At 35.3% G+C, this 15675-nt stretch overlaps 1 protein-coding gene across 1 annotated transcript in view; it reads right to left on the bottom strand.

The window, feature by feature from the left end:
- LOC112044202 (uncharacterized) overlaps positions 1 to 15675 on the bottom strand; it is a 32649-nt gene that overhangs the window by 14434 nt on the left and 2540 nt on the right. The window contains exons 2-3 of the mRNA XM_024079950.2: positions 5775 to 6047; positions 5418 to 5569 (exon numbers count right to left, since the gene is read on the bottom strand). Coding sequence (XP_023935718.2) covers positions 5418 to 5569; positions 5775 to 6047 — 425 coding nt within the window. The remainder of the gene's footprint in view (positions 1 to 5417; positions 5570 to 5774; positions 6048 to 15675) is intronic.

Below are 15675 nucleotides of genomic sequence, written 5' to 3'. Positions count from 1 at the left end.
CCGGTACGATACGATACCGTGTAGAAACCGGTACGTGGATTTCCATCCTCCTCCTAACAAGTTAGATCGCTTTCATCTTAGACTGCATCATCACTTACTATCAGGTGAGATTGTAGTCAAGGGCTAACTTGTAAAAGATTAAAAAAAGTCTTTATTTTTGTGTCAAAAAACTCGTATTACACACTTTTCTCGTGTTACAACACTTTTAAATTTTTAATAGGTAGGTATGTTGAAACTTCATTCGCGCAAAGATATATCTAAAAAATTAAAGTGAATTTATTTTTTGTTTGGTATCTGCTTCGACTTATCCGCTAAACTTCATAGTGCATTGAAATACTACATAAGCTTTGCATTTTTTAGAGGATGCAAATTTTATATTTGGGACATGTGTGGGGGATAGAAGTCGCCACCCTTGTCCCCCGGCATCTTGAAAAAAGGGGTTAAAATACTTTTTTCGCGATATCTTGGAAACTATGCGTCTTACAAAAAATTGTAAAGTCATAATTTGTAGCAAATTGTTTTGCCTACAAATCTTACTAATATTATAAAGCTGAAGAGTTTGTTTGTTTGTTTGATTGAACGCGCTAATCTGAGGAACTATTGGTCTGATTTGAAAAATTCTTTCAGTATTAGATAGCCCATTTATCGAGGAAGGCCATAGGCCTTTCCCATTATTTATACTGGAACGGGAACCACGCGGGTGAAATCGCGCGGCGTTTACTTATGTTTATATAACTTTTTGCACTGAATTAAAAATTAAAGAAGTTATAAATGGCGGAGCCGTCGTTTGACAGATTGCATCATGCATTCATGTATTTACCTATTCTTATATTTCTGTGACCAAATGGCGCAGTGTGCATCTTCGGTTTATGTATCAATGCTGCAGATATATTGACTGCGAGTATAGTTCACAGTTCGTGGAACTTTTCACCCTTTTCAGTAGAAAAATAAACATCTGAATTTATACGTAAAATTTACCAAATTCAGTTGGTTTTGCTTCATCGCAACTTCATAACACAATTTGTATATTTTAATAAGCTAAAATTTAGCTTTTAATTTACCTATTGAGATTTTTAACGTTATATCAAAATCGATGGAGATCGTGTTCGATGTTAATAATATCTTCGTTATACCTTTGTTTGAGAAATCAAATTTTAAAATAGAACATTTATTTGAAGTTGTTATTAATATTTAAAAAAATAAATAAATAATACAACCGCCTTCAAAAACATAAAACGTACCGACTTAACAAAAAAGCGAAAATAACATCATATTATAATCCGATGATGTATGTACCTACAAAAAATTTAATAAGTGGTGAAAAGAACAACGAATGGATTCACTTACGAAAGTATACTATTATCTCCATCGTATACCTTACATACTCATTATTCATCAGCAGTCGGAAATTATGTTACCGGGTAAAAGCATTTGCCTTAACATCCAAAATTATTGACTTAAGTACATTTAATTTTGATTGAATTATTGAATACTGTACTAAATTATTTTATTTTCTCGCAATCGTAGTGAAAAGCAAAGCTAAACCTCGGTTTCTATTTAGAGGCCCTCATCTTACGGCTTGTGGCGTAAAAGTACCTCGTATACACCTTTTTAGCCCCTTGTATAACAATCTACTATTAATTGACGTATTTTCAAGTGTCATAATAATTGTTATTCAGACAGAAACTTAGCAGTACCCAAATATGTTGTTTTTATAAAGAAAAAAAAATATGTTTATTTTCTTTACAAAAGTAAACTTGCTCAATTAATCATTCTAGGCTCGCTTTAGCGGCTTTCTTCTAATATTTGGGCTAAACGATGTTATTTATTTAGGCTGCTCCCCACAACTGTAACTGCTTTTATTAGATGTAAAAGAAATGCTAAGCCGTTTTCAGGTCCGGTTCTTTGCCCCAAATGTTTTATTCGTCGTTGAGTTTATGGTCGAAACAGTTTCCAGCTTTGTTAACAAAGGTTTTACATTTAAAACCTTTTTACTTTCTTTCCTGAAGATAAGGTTAATAGTGTACTTAAGTCCCTATATTCAATTCGCATTTTGGTTGAAAATCCTCTTTATTTGTATTAAATAAACGTCATAGACTTAGAAATTATATATTCAACTTTAGTTTCTTACTAATAAATAATGAGGCTTTAAACTGACAAAATATGACCATACTTAAATAATAACAGATTTTAAACAATTTACTTTAAATAAAATGATTATCAGATATTTTTCGTGGTGATGATTAATCGTCTAATAATTTTGGAAAATGAACTAAATGCAAAATCAGTCAGATAAAGGAGATGGTCCAAAATCGTATGGTGCCCAGGATCAGTCATGTACCCTGGCGGAAATAAAAAAAAATTTTTCGATTCGAAAACATTTTCGATTATACAAATCTACGAATTTAATCTATTTCTTACGAAATAATATTCATTCTTTCTTAAGAAATGCAACAATAATACGGATAATAATGGCGGATTGACGACGTTCTCAATAGTATAATTGTTATCAATTGTCATGTCATCGTTGCTAAAAGGGCTAAGGGCGCCATCTTAAAACCAAAAAAATTGGGATTTTATTTATTTCTTTTTATTCATTCACTTATTTAGGGTTTTAATAAAGTCCTTGTATTTATTAAATATTAATGATACGTGGTACAACAGTGGACCTGAAATGGACCATCTCCTTTACAGAGGGCCTAGTGGCAGTTTGATACTGTTACTATCGCGTTAACGTAAACGCGAATTTCTAAGGAATTGAAACAGCGCCATCCAGTGGCACTACTGCACAACTGTTGCAATTCCATATAAATTCGCGTTTACGTCAACGCGATAGTTACAGTATGAAAATATTGAATTTGGTCTAGTATCGTACAGGTTTTGTTGAATCATCGATGCTATTATTTCATTGTGGCGTTCACGACCGCGTTCATCATTCGACGACCGCGTGGCGCAGTGGGTAGTGACCCTGCTTTCTGCATCTACGGTCGTGGGTTCGATTCCCACAACTGGAAAATATTTGTGTGATGAGCATGGGTGTTTTCCAGTGTCTGTGTGTATTTATACATTATATAAGTATTTATATGTAGTATATAAATGTACATGAATATTAATATCAACTATCTTAGCACCCATAACACAAGTTACTCTGTATGCTTACTTTGGGGCTAGATAGTGATGTGTATTGTTTAAGTATATTTATTTATGTATGACGTTCGCAACTTTAGCTAGAATAAAGCGTTCCACTATCCGCTGAAACGATGCTAAGTATTTAATATTGTGCAAAACTATTATCAAGGGTATAAATTTATGTCGTCTTTGTTGCCAGTGCGATGTAAAAGCCTGGCTCAACGCCAGCCCAGCTGTGCATAAAGTGTGAATCAAAATAAAGTAGTGCAGTTGTAAGAAAAAGAAAAGGTGGTTTTAAACCAACTTCAAAAAAGGAGGAGGTTCTTAATTCAACACGTATGTTATTTTTTTTAATGTTTGTTATCTCATTATCTATTAACCAATTTCAAAAATTCCTTTTTTGTTTCAAAGAATAAGTATACTTCCAGATTGGTCCCATTTAATTTTCACGAAAATCTGTTTATAAACTAATATATACGTCTTTGAAGTCGGTTCCATTTCGCGTTAAAAATATTAATATTATCGTAAACATTGAAATGAACATTTTCCTTGGGAAGAAAATACCATTAGTTTGCACACACTGCTCAATCTACAAGTAAATTACACAAAACAGGTGAGCTAAATTTTACAGGATGTAGAACTTCATTTTTGCAATTGTAAGATACACGTAGATAGCGTACAACTTGGTCATGTAGAAATAACGGCTTGAAATTAATTTAAAATTTCGAAAACGCGTGTTTTAAATGTCTGTCTGCGAAAAAATTGTATTTTACAGTACCAAAACACAAACAAGCATTTTTACTTGGGCTGAAACGATTTAAATGGATTTTTCACTGATACAGAGATACAGGAGACTTTTAAGCAATATATACCAGGGCTACTTTTTATCCCGATAAAATGGTTGATTCTCGCGGGATTTGTGGAAAACGCGGACGAAGTCGCGTTAGTGCGTTCGCTAATGAGATAAGTCAGCCACTGACAATCAAGTAAGCTCACATGCCTGCAGTGCTAACGGCTTGACAGCCGATAAAACTAATCGTGTGTTGGTCGCTATGTGCATGACATCATGCCGATCACGACCAACACACGATCAGTTTTATCGCACGTCAAGCCGTTAGCGCTACGGGTTTGTGAGCTTATCGGATGGTGAGTGATTAGCATTAAATAATAAAAAAGTAGCTGAGGTGTCCAACTACATACTACCTTCAAATTGTCGGTTAAGTAGTGCCGTAATGGGCGGATTTAAACCTCACAAACGTCTTTCAAGAGATCGTCACAAAGGACCGAGATCAAAGCAAAGGACTCTTATAAAAGGTGTTCCCTTTTAAAATGGAAAATTCTTGAGATACTACTCCGTAATATTTTTATACCGTTGTTTAATAAAAATATAGTTAATACCTAATGATAATATTATAATAATACGACTTACCCTCAAAATTGTTCTTGTATACTAAGGCTTTTTATAAACCTACTAGCGGACGCCCGCGACTTCGTCCGCGTGGAATTTAGTTTTTCACAAATCCCTCGGGACCCATGCATTTTTCTGGGATAAAAAGTAGTTTATGTGTTAATCCAGGCTAAATTATATCTTAATACCAAATTTCAGCTAATTCGGTACTCTTTCATGCCTCAACTACTGTTGAGGCATGAAAGAGTAACAAACATTCATATCATCAGTTATCGCAAATCTCGAGAAACCATGGATTTTTTCGGGATAAAAAGTAGCCTATGTGTTAATCCAGAGTAAAATCTATTTCCTTTCCAAATTTCAGCTAATCTCGAGAAACCATGGATTTTTTCGGGATAAAAAGTAGCCTATGTGTTAATCCAGAGTAAAATCCATTTTCTTTCCAAATTTCAGCTAAATCGCTTCAGTAGTAGCGGCGTTATAGAGTAACAAACATCCATACAAACTTTCGCGTTTATAATATTAGTAGGATGATCTGGTATAAAAAGTAAGTAAGGATTTTCATCTCCGATAAGTTAATCTAAAATCTAATTTTTGTAATGTTAATCTGTCTGGAAATCCTAAATCTTTATGGTAATGACGGTGAACGACGGCTTGACATTCTCTCTCAGGCAACACCACAGACTTTGCAAATCCGCACTGAGTTGGAAAGTCTGTGGCGTTGCCTCGGAAAAATTACTATACTGAAAATTTCATAGAAGAATGAAAAGCTAAGTATTCCATGAGTCTATGCCTTAACTCAGGATTCGAACCAAGGGTTTTGTGGTCCGAAGCTACATACCAACAAGACAGTTATATAGGTAGAGGAATATCTACTCACAATCTCCTTTTCTCAGCCCATTCGTCAGCGTTCTCCTTGGCAACCTTCTCCATGTGTTCTCTTGCTCGTTCGGCCTTCGTGAACACCTGCAGTCTCCGTGCTACGTCTACCTCTACTCGTTTGAGAGTCAAGTCGTCACGAGCCCGCTCGTCCTGATAAGTTGAATAACTGATTTAAAAAATGGGACCACCCTGGAAATATACCCTTCTAAACAAAAAAGAATTTTTATAATCGGTCTACAAAAATGACGGAAATATCGCTGGACATCCCTCCTCCTTTTTGAAGTCGGTTAAAAACTGTCATCATCCCTATTAATCTAAATACGAGTGTTAACAAACCCACAAATAAAAATATTACCAAATTCTTCATCGCCACATGAATCCTGTCCATGAATTGATTGTACAGATACTTTCTGTATTGGTTGAACTCTTTCAATGAGCACACCGCTCGTCCGTCCTTGGTGACGTAGCCCAGATGTTTCATCCTGTTCCTCGCGGGCTTCTGGGCGAAGTGATGGGCCAAATGTGGGTCATGCATCGGCACGTAGTCGTACGAGACATTGTTGCAGTACGGGTCCGTGAGGTCGAATGTTGGCGACGGGCCGTCGCCTCCTAAGCCTACGCGACGTACCTAGAAGAAGAGATCATCATTATTCCTGTACTTAATGACTACAGGACACATGCCTCTTATCTTTTATAAAATAACTTTTATTTTTGGAGTTTTGGGGAAGAAGCTATGTTAGGAGTATCTCTGCGTGATCGAATCAGAAATGAATCCACAGAAGAACCAAAGTCACCGACATAGCTCAACGAGTTGAGAAGCTGAAGTGGCAATGGGCGGGGCACATAATTCGAAGAGCCGATGGACGTTGGGGTCTTAAAGTGCTGGAATGGCGACCCCGCACTAGTAAGCGCAGTGTTGGCCGACCCCCCACTAGGTGGACTGACGACATCAAGCGAGTCGCAGGGATTCGCTGGATGCAGGTGGCTCAGTATCGTGATGTTTGGAAGTCCCTACAAAAGGACGTGTGTGTGTCCTTTTGTAGGTGTGTATGTCCTGCAGTGGACCATCGGCTGATATGATGATGATGATAAAGATGGGGAAGAAGAAAATTATCAGTGTTGAGAATTTCGTCTATACTATGTACACTTCTATACCTAATAATGTATAGGAAAGATTTCATTGTTTGTTTGTTTGCATTGTTCTAAAACCACAAGACCGATGTGATAAATTCTTTCACTATTTAAATTCTATATTATCTACTTAAGCTATAATTCATTCCCTGATTCCTACAGGAATGGAAACTACGCAGATGAAACCGCATCATAGATTCTGCTAATTAAAAAAAACCGCAAGTTATACCGTAGTAGGTATATTATTCAAAGTTCTCCAAAATGAGAAATTCTTGAAAGGAATAAAAAAACAATATTTAAAAAGCGGACCCAGAATATTTATCCAGGACCACATGACAATAATGATTATGATGATAAAGTACTCATTCCCAGTGGCGTGCATAAAGTTGTCGATAAGGGTATGCACTAGTAATAAAATTTAATAAGCATTAAGAAGAACTCTTAGGGTATGCAGTACTTTAATGCGTGTATGAAGTACACGCCACCGCCCATATCCATAGTGGCATACCAACGTCATTAATTTCCAAACCTATTACATATTATATTTTTAGCTTGAAGCATAACTACTTCCATATCTGCAAATACATGTGAATATTCTTACCACTAGATTAATGAGGCACGTAACATCTTGCATTTTCAAATAATAAATTGTGAAACATTTTAAATTTGCACGCTAAAGCGAGAAGTGTTACACGAAAAATATAAAGTAAGAAAATCTAAAGTGAAAATTTTCGTGTGCTTGACACACGAGTACGAGTAAAAGCAACGAAATCAGACCACATGCCAGACAGTTTGAGATAATGTAGACATGAAAAATATATTACTTAGATCTGTAAATTTTAGAAATACTTGTAGTCTTGTCATGCTACAAGACTACTTTAATTAACCAGGGACCCAGTTAAACTTGACAACCCCGTTGGCTAGTACAGTTACGTGAGCAAAAAATTAGTAAAATGTAATCTACAATCTCACTTAATCTAGTGCTTTCCGGAGAAAAAAAAATCAATAAACTGCCTATCCCTTCAGAACAAAATGACAAAATAAAGGAATCTTTTTTCGGGTTTTAAGCGTGCGCCTTCAGTTAGAAACATTCCTAGATTAAGTCATTATTATTAGAAAAAGTACATTTATGAAGTTGGTCCTATATAAATTCGGAAAAAAATTTCCAACCCTAAGGGTAGGAAAACAGGGGACGATTGATTGTCTTTCCATTAATTGTACCATTGGCACCGCCTTCAAAGTGATCAGTAGAAACAAAATATTATAATGTTTTCTTTTGCTCATTAGTTTCCTGCGTACGTTTGTGTTTTTGAAGTCGGTAGTATTTTATTTTTAAATCATTAGATATTGTTCAAACAATATAAATCAATCCGTCCCCACCACAAAAGGTTTCTGATATCAAAAAACAAACTTAACAAAAAAACATCACAATTGGAGCTGTTTCAGAAGTAGTCGAGGGAAAATGAAAAAAAACAAATGGGTTCGAATTCCGTCTGGGGCATGTACGTCTAATTTTTCAGATAAGCGTATTTTAAGAAATTAATTTCTTTTTTCGTGATAATTAAATACCATGTGCTTCAAACGGTAAAGGAAAAACATCGAGAGGAAACCTACATTTATACTTCTAAGAATTTTCTTAATGCTCTTCGTATGTGAATTCTCATTGAGCTAGCGTGATGCCTAACCCCTCTCATTCTGAGAGGAGGACAGTCGTGCTCAACAGTGAGTCGAGTATGGGTTAATGATAATGATGATGATACAGCTTTTATGTAGATTTAGTATTTAGCATCTTATAGATAAACGAAAAACAATTATCGAGTTTCTTGTTACCACCATGTTGAAAGTTAAACTTGGTTCTAGAAAGTAGTACGAAGCGAGCTAAGCGATTGGAGAATTTTTAAGTTTAGAAAATAACTTAGGAAGTGAGCTTAAGATGTTTTCTACACAATCTGGAGTTTCTACATCTAGGTCACTGTGGTATCGAAGTTTCAGCAGTTGATACAAGTTTATTGCTCAGTAATTTTAATAATAATAGATAGATATAGGTATATTTTGATATAACGTAATGATTTTCAATAGATTGTGACTTCAATAACTTTAAATTTTAGTTTAAAAAACTAAAAAAAACACGCTTTTAGCACTAAAATATACAAATAAGGGATTAAAGTCACGTGACTATGTTTTTCATATTTTTGACAGCAAAACCTTTCATTTGCTATCTATATCATGGGGATGGATTTCAAACAGCCAGACTGCTATCTTGGGGGGGGCGCCATATTGGATTTGTAATGACGGTTCTTAGTCATGTATTTTCATTAGAACCCAGAGCGTGTGCAAAATCTTATCCTCATTGAAGACCAGGAAGTGGGTTAAATTAAGATTCCAAGATTTTCTTACATAAATAGTTACAAGTGATTGGGGAGGTCACCATAATGGATTTGTAGTGACGTTACTTAGCTAGTCATGTATTATCATCAGAACTCAGAAATTGGGTCAAATTAAGATTCCAAGATTTGATTATCTTTGAAGCTAATTAATGCGTGTTAAAAAAGCCAGAAATAATAAGAAAATTATGCTAGTCGTTCAAAAACTGCTTGAAAATACATTTGTTTTTGCAATATCCTGCATCGATTCGTCAAGAGTAGAAAAGAGATAATTTTGAAGCAAATTGAATGTAATAAATATGCACCAAATCCTAATTTATCTGGTTTTTCAGTTATATTTGTAATAACGACTTAATCGACTAATTTGATAGCAAACGCAAATTAACATGAAACACGCTACGCTTGATAACTAGGATCAATATTTCAATTTACAGTATTAAAAATACTGACCTTGAGAGATTGAAAACCTCATTTTTCAACTTACATAATATGATTAATATTATTCCACGAAGGTACAAACGCTTGGCCGCTACCTTTTCAATTTTCGCCCTACGCTGGCTCTTTTCTGGTTATAATAAATCACTATTAGAGCGATATAAATGAAGGAGCGTCGTGCTGCGAACATTATGCTGATGGTAATTGCTTTATTTACAACCTGTGTGATTTAACTAAACGATGGTTATAGCATGGAATTAATTTAAATTGATTTAATCTAAGCTAATATTAGTGGTTCAATCAGTGGCGTGCACTGCATAGATGCAAAAATACACTGCCTACACCGAGGAATCTGTATTAGAGGCGGAATATTCCATTTTCTACTATTTGAACGTCAAGTGCATACTCTTCTTAGAAACCTTGTGCACGCCGCTGGAGTCAAAGCTACTCGTAATATTATTAAAAAGATTTTTGATTTTATACGAATAGGCTCCGAAACTACTGGACCGACTTAAAAAAAATTGTCGATAGTGGAAAGCTGCAACAAAAAACATATTATGGCGGTTCGATCAGGTGGAGCTGGTTATGATGGCATTAATCGAAAAATGTTACTTCTTTTACTTGATAATATCACACACGTTCTTTGTCATATTTTTAATTATTCACTTATTTCTAGTGTGTGGAAAAATGCTTTTGTAATTCCTATACCCAAAATAAAAAATCCTACTTCTTTTTCTCATTTTCGGCCTATCTCAATTCTTCCGTTCCTCTCTAAGGTTCTTGAACGTATTGTCCATCAGCAACTTCAACATTTCCTTTCTGAATTTCACATCTTAAGCCCATACCAATCAGGTTTTCAACCCGGACATAGTACCGTCACTGCTCTTGTGAAGGTTTGTGACGACATCAGACACAATATGGACAACCAACTACTCAGCGTTGTGGCGTTACTTGACTTTAGTAATGCGTTCAACACTGTTGATTTTGATATTCTTTTAGGCATACTGAAGTCAATTAACATTTCTAGCAGTGCTGTCTCTTGGTTTAACAGTTACTTGCGCGGTCGCCAGCAATGTATTAAAACTGATAGCTCATTCTCAACGTACAGCCCACTCACGGCAGGTGTACCACAGGGTGGCGTCTTATCACCTCTTCTTTTCGCTATTTACATTAACACTATTACTCAATTTCTTTCCTCTTCCTATCATCTTTATGCTGACGACCTTCAAGTGTACACTGCTGCCCCGTCTTATGATATATGTACTGCTATTGAAAATCTAAATAGTGATCTGAGTAAAATTAATACTTGGAGTGCATCCTACGGTCTAAGTGTAAATCCAAAAAAGTCCCAGGTTGCCATACTGGGTGGTTCCAAACAACTTGAAAAGATTGCGTCGATTAGTTTACCTCCCATTCTACTTGGCGATGCAGTTGTCAGCATTAGCCCGACTGTGAAAAACTTAGGATTATTAATTGACAATACATTATCCTGGCGCCCACAAATTGCTGAGATGAGCCGAAAAATTTTTGCCACTATCGGATGCCTTAGACGTTGGAAGAATTTTCTTCCTATTAAAACAAAAATTACCTTAGCGCATTCTCTTATTCTTCCACTCTTAGACTATGCCGACTCTTCCTATCCTGACTTGTCTGAAGAACAGCTCAACAAACTTGAGCGTCTTCAGAATATGTGTATTAGATTCATCTTCTGTTTACGCAAGTTTGATCACATATCTGAATATCGTGCTCGTCTGAAATGGCTTCCTATCAGACAACGTCGTAAACTGCATATTCTGTCTCTTTTATACTCCATCCTTTATCATCCTTGCACTCCTTCTTATTTAAAACAGAAATTTTCTTTTCATGGCTCAAATACTGAGCGCCAAAATTTGAGAGCTTGTACAAACAGTCCAATTACTCTCTGGAATGGTCTTCCTTATGAAATACGTAATTCAAAGACACTGGGAACTTTTAAAAGTCGTTTATTCAAATATTACCTGTATAGTTGTAATTCGTAGTTTCTTTATAATTATTACTCAGGTATATTTATGTTTATATATATATATATATATATATATATTTATTTATTTATATTATTATATATTATGTATATTTTATATTTATACATGTAGTATATATAAATATACTATTTTTATTATTATATATATATATTTTTTTGTTGCACTATCCCACATTTAATTACATTAATTCCTTTATCCAAAGGTTGTCTGGTAGATATTGCTATACGCAATAAGACCGCCTTTGCACATACTTGTTTTCTATGTTTTCCTTTGTTTTCTTTGTTATTGTTTTTGTTTTGTGCAATAAAGTATAAATAAATAAATAAATAAAGCTGCATTATCAGCAAGAAACATAGGCTATGTTTTATCATCGATTTCGGTAGGTAAACAATCTAGTTTTAATACTGTAAAGTGTAACTAACTATACTACTGTATAAAATAGAGATAATAAAATAATGTTACAATTTTTCTTTTTGTTATTATTCTTTACAAGTTAGCCCTTGACTACAATCTCACCTAATGGTAAGTGATGATGCAATCTAAGATGGCGTAAGAGTAGGATGAAAATCCACCGGTTTCTACACGACATCGTACCGGAACGCTAAATCGCTTGGCGGTTCGTCTTTGTCGGTAGGGTGGTAACTAGCCACGGCCGAAGCCTCCTACCAGCTAGACTGGGACCAATTAAGAAAACCCCTTATGTGCAGAGCATTCTCTGCCCTAAACTGTTATTGTCTAAAGGAACAGATTATTTACTTTTTTACACTTATATTGCATTTGTGTAGTGTAGGCAAATAAAAAAACCGGAATAAACAAAGGTTTGTCAAACGGGAGGAAGTCGAGAAGTTATTGGCTTTCAACGCGTCGTCGATGCCATTTAGAGTTACTCAGTTGACTTCCGCCAAAATGTCATTAAACGGCTTAGGTTACCCCACGGTTACCCTAACCTAATTGCCTTCGATGCGTTCAAGTTAAATAGGATACAATAGTTATGTTCTCGAAGCCTGTGGTGGTCATACCTTGCTCCTTTTATAAAGGATGAAAGTATTGCCCATGCTCGTCTAAGAATTCCTGGCCAAACTATCATCAATAAATAAATAAATAAATAATAAATATACTTTAACAATACACATCACTATCCAGCCCCAAAGTAAGGGTAGCTTGTGTTATGGGTACCATAAGATAGCGGATTTTATCACATATATTTATATTATACTATATAATACACCCAGACTCTGGAAAACACCCATGCTCATTTTCCTTTTCACAAAGATTTTCCAGTCGTGGGAATCAAACCCACGGACACTGCGCCACACGGCCGTATTAATGATAGTTATTAATGGAATAGTTTGGCCAGGAAATTTCTAGGAAACCTACTCGCAATATATTTTTTAAGTTAGTTAAATGGCCTGGAATTTGATATAAAACACATTTCATCCAATAAACAGATGGGTGAAGGTCGTTTCTAATACGGATCTTTGACTAATGGGGGTAAAAATTATAGATAGATAACAGTTCAACTTATTTGTCGCCAATTTCATTCTTTAAGTTATTCTTTACTATAGCGTATATCCCGTATACTCGTAGTTCCTGTTTCTTAAGATATATAATACCTTTGTCACACGGTGAAGATATAACATTCTAATGAAAACAAATTAAAATCGTTTGAGTAGTTTTTGAGTTAAATCGAAAAAACAAACAAAAAATCAAACTTCCGCTCTTACATAAAAATTTTAATTACATGCTCCTTTGTATCACGAAAATATTGTCACTAGTTAACGCCGCGCGGTTTCACCCGCGTGGTTCACGTTCCCGTAGGTAAACGGAAATAATATATAGCCTTCCTCAATAAATGGGCTATTTAACACTGAAAAAAATTTTCAAATCGGACCAGTAGTTCCTGAGATTAGCGAGTTCAGTCAAACAATCAAACAAACATACTCTTCAGCTTTATAATATTAGTATAGAATAGATACGTGTGCAGCTGCCTTTATGAAGGTAAGTCATAAAGCAATTTCAGCGTTAAATTGGGCTTAACATTTAACCCCAGGGAGGCTTGGATGTAAGCCAATCGTGTGCCTGTTTAACGTTCAGTGGCTTACAGACATTGACATAGCCTCGGAAACCAACAGCGGCTCATTTTGAGCTAACACTTCAATCCAATGACGAAATCATCGTATCTATGACTAGCTGACGCCGCGCGGTTTCACCCGCGTGGTTCTTGTTCCCGTAGGAATAATGGATAATATGTAATGTATAGCCCTCCTCGATAAATGGGCTATCTAAAACTGAAAGAATTTTTAAAATCGGACCAGTAGTTCCTGAGATTAGCGCGTTCAAGCAAACAAACAAACTCTTGTTCTTAATAATAATAATCTTTATTACCATACTTATTACTAGGCATATATAAACTCTATTTAATTTTAATGATTGTGCTTAAGCTGTAATGCATAAATTAAACAAAAAGAAAAGAAACTAATTATTATTATTACTCGCCTACCTAGTAACATGGCAACTCGCAAACTCAGCCTTCTGCTGTGCATAGTGCACAGCGCTGATTTTCAGTTTGCTCCGTTACAACGGTCTAACGTGCACCGTGCTTACTACTAAATTATTTAAAAGAAAAATAGAATAGGATAAAACATAAACTCTATAAAATATACTTTACAAAATCTACACTAATAATATACAATATACAAAAATATTACATAAAAGTATAAAATAGTACATAATAATACATATATGTATAATTACACATATATACATACAAATAAAAAAATAAAAATAAAATACGAGTTAAAGAGATATCTATGATTATTTCATAAATTATTATAAACAAATCGTGCTGCCTCTATTTGAGAATTAATGTAAAAATTTTCGTATTAAGGCTTTTGGCTTTAATATTTAACCCTAGTGAAGTTTGGATGTAAGCCAAACCTGTGTCTGTTTAACGTTCAGTGACTTACAGATATTTACAAATACGTTGGTAATCAACAAACACTATTTTCAGTATACATTAAATTGCAACGAATTCAATAGATGTGTACAAACACCCTAACTAGTTCGTGTTGTATATTAAAATAACATAAGTGGTTATAAGCTGACCCTGAATTCGACCCGTATGTCTAATTGTACTTTATGATGTTCAAATTAGCCGTGATAGCCCAGTGCATATGACCTCTGCCTCCGATTCCGGAGGGTGTGGGTTCGAATACGGTCCGGGGCATGCACCTCCAACTTTTCAGTTGTGTGCATTTTAAGAAATTAAATATCACGTGTCTCAAACGGTGAAGGAAAAACATCCTGAGGAAACCTGCATACCAGAGAATTTTCTTAGTTCTTTGCGTGTGTGAAGTCAGCCAATCCGCATTGGATCAGCGTGGTGAACTATTGGCCTAACCCCTCTCATTCTGAGAGGAGACTCGAGCTCAGCAGTGAGCCGAATATGGGTTGATGACGATTAAAATAACATAAGTGGTTATAAGCCGATTCTGAATTCGACACGTTCAAATTATCAAAATTATTGAATCGATATGAATGGGAGTTATTGTTACTTAGGTGCATTTTCTGAGAAAGACCACTATTAGAAGGCGGGTTGGTGAATTTCGAGAAAACATTTTAGTATTCCACTTAGCGAAATCTCTCTTTTGTTTGATACACTGTGTCTACCATGTTGGATTTCAAATGATTTACGATATCAGATTTACAGATGCATCATTCAAATTAAGATAATAAACATACAGATGAATTGAGAACCCCCTATTTTTTTGAAGATGATTAAAAAGAGTAGAGTATACAAAATTTTAGGTTAATTTGTTGGGATTAACTGTTTTACGTTCAGCAATATCCTGTAAAAGAAAATAAATTCCAAACCTGAACTGAACAAAGATTTTCATGGCTTTCAACAATTAATAACTTCATAAAACGCCCCACAAGCTTGAATAAGGCCTGATTTATGACGATCTCTGCCTTCAGGTGTCTTTGAAGCAGCAGAAACTGATTTGAATTGCAAACAACTTCTAAACGAGCACCGTTTAGGTATTTTGTCAGTCGATGGATGGAGAATAACAGTGAATTTCAACTGAAGTGATTGACAGTTTAATTCAATTCTATAAGGCTTTTATGTTTTGACGACGTCCGCAGCGCAGTGGCATCAGCGGTGGATTTACAAGACGGAGGTCCTGGGTTCGATCCCGGCTGGACCGATTGAGGATTTCTTAATTGACTCAAGTCTGGCTGGTGGGAGGCTTCAGTTTTGACTAGTTACCACCCTACCGACAAAGAC

This window comes from Bicyclus anynana, chromosome 1 (assembly GCF_947172395.1).
Source record: "Bicyclus anynana chromosome 1, ilBicAnyn1.1, whole genome shotgun sequence".
Classification (NCBI taxonomy): domain Eukaryota; kingdom Metazoa; phylum Arthropoda; class Insecta; order Lepidoptera; family Nymphalidae; genus Bicyclus; species Bicyclus anynana.
Note: the sequence above shows the minus strand (reverse complement) of the source record. Positions and strands in the feature narration are given on the sequence as shown.